At 39.6% G+C, this 9,001-nt stretch overlaps 3 protein-coding genes and 1 pseudogene across 4 annotated transcripts in view; 3 read left to right on the top strand and 1 right to left on the bottom strand.

Annotated features, from left to right (window-relative positions):
* Positions 1-2,080, top strand: part of LOC109486769 (pantothenate kinase 3-like) — a 10,998-nt gene extending 8,918 nt beyond the window's left edge. Inside the window, 1 exon segment of the mRNA XM_019790660.1 lies at positions 1,546-2,080. The gene's annotated coding sequence lies outside the window, so the exon portion shown is untranslated.
* On the bottom strand, positions 1,113-7,968 carry LOC109486771 (phospholipid phosphatase 4-like). Its single transcript, XM_019790661.1, has 7 exons — positions 7,575-7,968; positions 6,951-7,059; positions 6,485-6,572; positions 6,304-6,367; positions 5,793-5,917; positions 5,107-5,277; positions 1,113-3,008 (listed from the first exon to the last, which is right to left on the bottom strand). Exons 1-7 carry the CDS (start codon positions 7,673-7,675, stop codon positions 2,818-2,820), a joined length of 849 nt encoding a protein of 282 aa, XP_019646220.1. The 5' UTR covers positions 7,676-7,968; the 3' UTR covers positions 1,113-2,817.
* On the top strand, positions 3,231-5,089 carry LOC109486770 (annotated as a pseudogene).
* A 13-nt stretch (positions 7,969-7,981) lies between the features above and the next one.
* The window catches only part of LOC109486765 (WD repeat-containing protein 11-like), a 29,414-nt gene continuing 28,394 nt past the window's right edge, over positions 7,982-9,001 (top strand). For both annotated transcript variants that reach the window (XM_019790656.1, XM_019790655.1), the window contains exons 1-2: positions 7,982-8,187; positions 8,681-8,750. In XM_019790656.1, coding sequence (XP_019646215.1) covers positions 8,123-8,187; positions 8,681-8,750 — 135 coding nt within the window. In that variant the 5' untranslated portion in view covers positions 7,982-8,122. The remainder of the gene's footprint in view (positions 8,188-8,680; positions 8,751-9,001) is intronic.

The following is a 9,001-nucleotide window of genomic DNA, read 5'->3' as shown; positions in this document are numbered from 1 at the left end:
TATGCAGGGAGTCTAGAGTAGTCAAGTGGGGGAAGGGCTTGACAAATGGCTGCTAAGTGACTGTTTATTGCTTGAGCTGCTCCTGATGTATTAGTCGGTTCGAATCCAGGTACATGGATTGTTGAACTCGGTCTGGACCAATTTGCCATTGCTATTAGATATCAATAGAAGCTAAGCACATAGATAAGACTCTTCCATACAATTCCTTTGAACTCGGTCTGGACCAATTTGCCATTGCTATTAGATATCAATAGAAGCTAAGCACATAGATAAGACTCTTCCATACAATTCCTTTGGGGATGAGGGGGTCACTTTGGGAACATTTTTTAACAAAAGGTAGAAACAGCTAGATTGTGATCGATGTTCAACACCATTCTGTTGTTATTGGTTGTTACACATTAGCACTTGTCAAGTTTCCCTACTTATTATGCTCTATATCTATTAACAGCTCTTCTCAATGCTGTCATGAGAGTCCATCTGTGTTGGTAGCTACCAGTGTTTAAAGTTAAAACATTTGTTCCAACACAAAGACTTGTTCTCACCTAGAGCTTTCAACCAGATACCTTTGACCCAGTGTTGACATCTTTTTCAGAGAAGCTACATGACAAGTCTCACTAGGTCAGTCTATTGAAGATGACCAGAGGGACTGGTTGAAAGCTCTAAGTGAGAACAATTCTTTGTGATGGAACAAAGGTTTTAACTTAGACAGCTCTTCTCAATGGTATCATAAACAGTATCTTTCTTTAAAAAATAAGGGACTACCATTAAAACATTGGAAATGCAAACTAACCGAGTATAGAGCTGGCATGAAAAAGCACAAGGAATGGGAGACTTGATAGGTTTGCAATAAGTGTGTCTAATTAGAATAGATGTGGCTTCGATCACCTTTTTAAAAACACTATACATGTACTCTGCATGTTGTACAGAAATGGTACTTGATTTGGGTAGGTTTGAAGTTGAACATTCCCAAACTGAAATCACTTGCATGTTTCAAAATATGTGTCTCTGCATCAACTTAAAATGTTTTCAAAGATGCTTTTATACTGTATCTGGCAGTCATAGTTCTGAGACCAATGTCGTAATTATCATGTCTAGTAATACCGGTAAGAGGGTTTTTCTTTTTTGGTTGCTTCCAGTTGATGGAAGAAGTTTCTTACCAGTATCAGGTTATTAAGTACATTTATGGAGACACTGGGTGCAGATCAGGATGATAGACAGTCATGTTGTAAATAATTGTGAATTCGAAGAGATTAATATGTGTTAATTTATTACCAGTAGGAATGTACAAAACATATTGTTCAATGAGTCTCTGGAAGTCTTCTATCTTCCTCAGAAACTTGGCAATTCATGTGGACTGGGGTTATGCTTGAATGATGAAAGCTGATACATTTATCTGTAATACATTTTGTACTGACATTGCACTGAACATGAACTTTTGTACTGACATTACACTACACCTCAACAGTGAACAGATGCAGTTGTTGCAAATGTTGAAAACCTTGTTTGATTTGATACCTACAGTGTGTAATGTGATACGGATGTTAGGTGGGACACAGAGAGTATAATTTCTCGGACTGTGTATCCCATTTGAACAAGTCTCAACCACAGGTAGACACTTAACACATTTTGTTTGGAATTGTTTTGAACCCTAGTGACCCAACAGACATTGTTTGTTTTCAACTTTTGTAGCCTGGAGTTTTTCCAGATGGAGAAGTGGTTTTATTTGGACAGTTTATAAGTCTTTTTTGTCAGTTGTTGCTTTCTGTCTGATTTTGATTTGAATTTAAGTAGAAAAAAAATTAAGCTTACTGCAACTGTCCCATTGCACCTGGGGCTACCAAATTACTCAGAACAGTACCAATTGTTAAAGTAGCCTAGAGCTGATTAAAAAAAGGCTCGAATAAAAAAGCACAATGGGCACAAATTTAACACATCAGTTGGTGACCAATAGTATATACACATGGGTTACTACCTAGCAAATGCATATTAAATGGATGATTCCCAAAGTCTTTCATATTGTAATCATATTTGCATGGTACAGAGGAGAATTTTCCTTTTATCATTAAAGCCCTTGGTATAACTATATTATATACAGTGTTTTTTAATGTGGAATGGAGGATTTTATCAGCTAAAATTTGTCACAGAAAGTACTTGTGCTCTCTACAAGTGTGTTCTCTGATGGGAAGACAAATGAAGCATCAAATCTGGAAAAGACACAAATTGCTTTTGGGTAAAGGATTTGAATCTGTAGACATGATAGTCATGGTTTCCCTGGTGATCCAGTTAAATGTCATTGCCAATAGACAAATATCATGTTTTGGTATGTGCAAAATTTCACATATAGCTACATTATGCTTTAATTCTCATTCTCTAGGGGGCCAAAAGCAATTAGCTTGAAGCCGTATCTATGGATAGTCTTCCAGTCTCTTCCCAACAGATCCCAAACACTTTTCTTTAATAGGGAGTTCAATGTTGTATAGGAGAATAAAGCTGTACACACACAATGAAGACAACCAGCAGTGTGAATTTGTTTGGAATGTGTCACAATGTTTATATATACTCTTTGTTTCCTAAAAAATACTAATAACTTTTATTCCACATGTTTAACATTTAATCATTTTTACTGCAAGAACAGACAACTTTCATCTGACAATATTATTAACATTAGACATGGAAAGTAATGAAGGTTCTCTTTATTACATTTGGCCACATAAATGTAATGACATGCATGTACAAGTCATGTACAAGTACCTCGGTTTTGGTCCATTTTTCCCAAAAACAAGACCTGTCACTGACATGCAACATAATTTCTTAGTTTTAAATCATTTTAATGGCTGAATCTGAGGTCTTGACTTGTATGAGAGTGTCTTGGTCCACATCGTAGTTACTGAGCGCGCTGTCTGCCAGTGGGGTGATGGCTACATGGGGCATGTCACAGCAAGGTTTGCTGAGGGCAGGGTAGTACTGTCGGTACACTGTGTATGCCATGGTAGATCCAACAGCAACGTCTGAAAAACAACAGACAAACTTTGAGGAGTTGTTTTGACTACCTTTCTAGCCACAAAGAAGTCATACCAAACAGATTAATGACATTTTAAGATTAGGCAATGTTGATTTGATTATATGGATGATAGATCTAGCCTCTGGGAACCCCAAAACTGATGCGAGCGTGTGAATAAAAAAGTTTGGCCCCCCAAAAAAGTTGCCTTCATTATGGAGTCTACGCGGTCATGAAGGTTGAACTAATGACTAAACATTTCTTCACATTTTCTTCTTTTCCTTTGGAATTGATTTTGGCCTTCTCCGACATTTGCAATTTACAGCATGTATTTGCTCATTTTGCAGCTGTTTGCTGAATGGCTGAGAACTTTTTTTTTAAACATGTGGAAATTCATGCGCGTGTGGATGTCATCCATAATAATGAAATCAACAGCACCTACTTTAATTCAGTCCTACACTACTGTGTACCAAGACCAATCTGCCTCTCTTGGATCGCTGACAAAATACCAAACAAGTTGATCTAAACCAGAAGCTGTACCAGCCTTATATAGAAGAATGACCCTTTCTTCTACACATAGTTCTTTTTGAAACTTGACAGATTTTGGGGCATGTTTGGTCCTTTCCCTCAGTCAGAACTGCAAGCACAAGCACTAGAAAGCCTGTTCAAGATGGTCATGTTAATTATGCTGTGTGTCTTCCTTCCCATGACATGTGGACAAGATCAAGTAAGCTTTGGACCAGGTGACAGGTTTGTGTGCAGCCCTGTCATCAACATACCGCAGCAGACGTGTGGTGGCCATGCTGACGACTGCAAGAGTCTGGAGGCCTGCCTCGGTAAAATAGACGACTTGGAACACCATCTTGACGAGGAGAAGACAAAGATTGCTGACCTGGAGCAGCGTCTAGCCTCCCTAGAAGCTCAACAACTGAAGGCAGAGCTGGGAAGTGCTGCGAACCCAGGACTGTCTTGCAAAGAAATAAAGGACACTGTAGACGCAGCCCAGGATGGGCTGTACCACCTCCGTAGCCAGGAAGGGATTGTGTACCAGACCTACTGTGACATGACCATCGCTGACGGTGGGTGGACTCTTGTGTCCAGTGTGCATGAGAATGACATATATGGGAAGTGTACCGCTGGTGACCGCTGGTCTTCAACTCGGGGAAGCACCACTAACTACCCCGTGGGGGATGGAAACTGGGCTAACCTCAATACATTTGGTTCAGTTGACTTGGCAACTAATGATGACCTCAAGAACCCTGGTTACTTCAGCATCAATGCATCTGACGTGATGCTGTGGCATGTCCCCAACAACACTCCTCTGTCCCAGTACAAGTCCGCAGCCTACCTGAGGTACTACACAACTGACAGGTTCCTGCAACGGTATGGTGGCAATCTGTATTCCCTGTTCAAGGATCATTTCCCAATTGTCTACCAAGATCCAGGTGAGACAGGGAATGGACCAGCAGTTCCCGTTACCTTCGACAACGGGAGTGAGGACCTGATAAAGTCGCTGGTGGCTCCTAACGTGCTCTCTGAGGTGACGCCTGGGTTTGTACACTTCTGTGTTTTCAACAATGAACAAGCCCCTCTTGCTGTGTGTCCAGGTCTGAAGTATAATGGAGGGAACTCTGAGCAAGCTTGCATTGGAGGTGCAGCATACTGGCCAGAACAAGCCCCTCGCCAGTGTGGGGACTTTGCAGGCAAGGCCTGGGACGGCTACGGAACACATACAGGCTGGAGCAGCAGTCTGCTGGAGCTGCAGTCTGCTATTCTGTTCTTCTACCGTTAAAACAAACATGCACACATGTATCAACAGTAAAATCAAGACAGCTCAATGCTTTTACTTCTAGTTTCAATATGACGAATACCATTCTATATTTGACCAGTACCTAGTACTAGTAAGGGGAAATACCAAAGAAGTACAATGTTTGTATGTATCACTTTATCTCTTGAAACAGAAATGAGAACATGTTTGAAAGTTTTCAGATTGAAAAAATTTTGCCAGTGGTCAGCTCTTTTTTGCTAAGATAACTGGAAACACATTCATGTCAACATTTTTACCTACGCCCAAGAAATATGTTTCAGCTTAAAACCTAGACTCTGACCTTGCCAGTGATGTCTGTAGTCTGAGGTTCGAGACAAGGCAATCATAGTGGCGCCAAGCAAGGGCAAGCCTGCCAGAAGAAGTCTCCAAGATTGACCACGCCCTTTGCCCTGGAAGCAGTGCAGTTTTCCAGCTAGGTACACTGCAGCAAAAGTCAGTCCTGTGAAGGAAACTGAAAAAGACAAAATGTTGGTAATCAGTCTGGGTCAAATATCTTCAAAGTCAAAACAATTTTTAAAAATTCATAAATTTTACATAAATATATAAATAGAAAAGTTTCTTTTATAAGGTTTTGTGTTTGAAAATGTATTAACTTTTAGACTTTCTTCAATTCTGTATAAGCCTAAAGTTCATTTCCCTAAATCACATTCTTTCACACACAAATTTAAAACTACATATTGCCCAAAAGTACATCGTAGCAGTAGTAGATCGACTAGTGGAGACTTGCACATGAAACGTTTGAATATCCTTTGAAAATAATTAAGAATAGAATGAAGTTTCATACTTTAGAATGTAATTAATATGAGACTATTCCTTTTAGCAATCTTTATATTTTACTCAACAGCTAAATCCCTTCAAAGCAAAATTTGAATACTAGTATTTTCCTGTGCAGATTTGTGATGCAAGTGCAAGTGCAAATTTAATTTTTTTACCCACAAAAAACCCAACCCTTAGATGAGAACCTACATGAGGAATGTCCACTGGGAAAACTCTTTCTGCCCTCAAGAATGGCATCAGGATCTCCGGTGCACTTCATATCTTTACTCCACTTTCCGTCAGGAAAACAACGGGAGAAGAAATCCGGTCTAGGTCTGGACAGAGAAAACATCATTACACTTAAGTTAGAGTACCTTATACATTCATTAATTTTACATATATAGTGTTCCTAAACAACAAAATAAAGGGATTGTAAATAGATTATAGCTTGTCAAGCTACAGTTTGCTGTGCTATAAAATATCTTTTTACTTACTTTCAGGAATATGACCACTTGTTTTACCCAACTAACAATCACTTTTTTGTAGTGTCCTGGGAGTATTTATGGGCAACCAAAATTGGTGGCTTCTATGGAAAGTAACGTAAAATAATTAATCATTAACTTAGTTTATTGACTGTAGGCATCTCTTATAAGTTGCAGAATGTGATATGTTTCTTGTCTACTAATATGTACATGTATGATAAACATTATATAATGCATACCTGCCATACATGAGTTTAACTGTATTGGTGACCACTCCATTCAGTACCAAGGCCAGGCTTACAGCTGAAATAATAAAAATTTAGTGTCAAAAGACAACTGTTCCAATTCCTTTAGAAGACATTCTGATTCAAATTTCAGAAGGTTAATGATTGCTACAGATAACACTTTAGGGTAACTCACCTAAAATTCCTTGGAATGCTTCTATCTTGTCTCGCTTGACAGTGGAATAAACAATCACCACAATGAGTGGTGTTGCTATTGATATTGTCTGAAATCAATATGTCAAATGGTGAGTGAGAGGTATGTGTGAAGTTCCCAGAACTAAATTATTATGGTGACCAAAAACTGCTTTGCATTTTTTTACACAGCATCAGTGAAGACAGCTGATCTCAAGAACTTTGAAGTAAAAAAAAAAGGCACTTTAACTACTTGTACTAGGAAGATTCCAATTTTATATGCCAGGGGGACAAAAGAAGGCAAAGAAACTGTGGTGCAGTTAAAACTGATGCAGTCAATACTGAATGTTACCTCCAATAGTGCAGTATAATGCAGAAAAAATATTTTGAGCCCTCAATTAAATGTAGTACTATGATCGAAGGAGGATTAAACGACCTTGGTAATAAGTGTAAGAAGTTTCCCAACTTACAAACATGACAGTTGTTGGCACAGCATCATGCTGGATGTGTGGGTACTTGTACAGCCATCTCTCCTCAGGCTGAATCTCACGGATAAAGGGAGTCATGTCTTCTGTGATCCTGCAACAGGAATGTCGAAGAAACCAATGAACTTTACTGCTCCACAATATATTGGGCACAAAAACGCATGTAAATTTTCATGCGGCCTCATGTGAATCACATGAGGCCACAAATGTAATGAGTGTTGCTCAGGAATCAAGAGGTTCTGGGTTCAAACTCTCAGTGACATGCCACAATGCTGTGGTCATCATGCGAAAGGTGCTCTTTTATTAACAACAAAAAAGCACTTTACTCTGGTGAAAATGAGTTTTATTGTTTGATAACTCAAAAATCAAGCCACTCTTGTTCATGTATTATGCACTAATTTTAATGGGCAATTGGGATTCATCAAGTGTAGTCAAGTCCAAGTGTATTCATCAAATAGTAACAAGCCACTTCTTAACTCACTTCTTAAGCCACTTCTTTGCAAATTTTATTGGCTGCCTCACTCGAGCTCTACTCTATTTTTATTTCAACTGCACCAAGGAGGAATTTAATACCCTGATCTGTAGAATCAAAAAGGACCCTGAACTTACAGGAAGATGACCAGGAGTAGAATCCTGACCACCAGCTCGCCCACGATGTACGCCGCCTGCCTGGCCATGGTGCATCTGTGACAGGCCGAGACAAAGTCCATATTGCCTTAATAGTCGAGTTCTGCTGCATCGGTTAATATTTTACCATCAGTTGTCAAAGCAAAGCCAGGCCCGGTGTTTGAAGTGGGGAGGGGGGGCGTATGAAAGCCTCTATGAATTTTCTGAGAATTATACCATGACGTCAACTCTGACTTCACTGTTTACTTTGAAAACATATGTATTAATGGAACAACAACGTTTTTCAGTGAGTGACGTTAAACCCGACGTTTTAAAACCTAGATTCTCTCCAGTCGGGTTCATACGTGTCAGAAAATTTTCTTCCGGTCCGCAATTTCCTTCCCATCATGCACTGTAAACAACATGGCTGACTTGGGATCTTAGTTGAAAAACTCGGCCGGTGTGCGTCGGAAAATCTCCTCTTTTATGCGGTTTGCTTCAAATCTTTGCATCTAATCACAGCAGCGATAGGAAAGAGTTACGTTGAGAGCATGAAGACACTACAGATGGCCCTGACAGGGGCCTTGCACCACCAAAACAAAGGGGCTTCCGACTGGTAAGAGAGATACGCCTTCGTCATCAGTCATTCGTCTACTAGTCACATGATAATTCTTCCGACTTTAAATTAGTTTATCCACACTTTTATGGACAGTCATCTGTAATTGCATGACCTACATAATCTGTATGATTAGATGATTGGGCCATGTGCTTCATATTATGCTAAATTATTCTACTTCGTCGGTATGTTCAAACACTTGATACTTGATTATGATCGCCCTAAGTACCCTCCGGCCCACCTTTGCTTGCTTGCTACTTAGTAACTTCTTGTCTGTACCTCCCACTAACAAATCTATTTACCACACGTAATTCCAGTTTTCACACATACTCAATAAATTGAGGACTTTTAATTAACACCCATCGCAATGTTTTCTTTTGCCATTGTCAAGTTTCTCTTAATGAATTTATTGTTCAGGAAACAATACATTCAACAGTCAGCTATTAATTTATTGGTAACACTTTGTGAATGGTGTTGTTGCCTGTTGTTGCAGGGGTTGGCCAGGACTGCTGGCGTATGGTTGCCAGAACTTTGTTGTAGTGGTGGATACTCGTACTGTACAGGTTGGTAGAGCATTATGCAAATTACTACTAATACTAGTAATCTCCAAGCAGATTTCTTCCAGGGCTGGGCACTATAAAATTGGCAAACGGTAACTTGGGTGGCCAGTTTGATTGTCCCCAGCCCCTCCTGAAATCTGCTTGGAGATGACATGCAACAGGTCTAGTTGTTATATGTTATGACTGACACAAAGCAGATAGTATGTGTAGAACTAATCTCCAGGCAGACTGGTGGGGAAATGCATACAGACTGG

Source organism: Branchiostoma belcheri, unplaced genomic scaffold, assembly GCF_001625305.1.
Source record: "Branchiostoma belcheri isolate BF01 breed outbred unplaced genomic scaffold, Haploidv18h27 scaffold83, whole genome shotgun sequence".
Lineage (NCBI taxonomy): Eukaryota > Metazoa > Chordata > Leptocardii > Amphioxiformes > Branchiostomatidae > Branchiostoma > Branchiostoma belcheri.
Note: the sequence above shows the minus strand (reverse complement) of the source record. Positions and strands in the feature narration are given on the sequence as shown.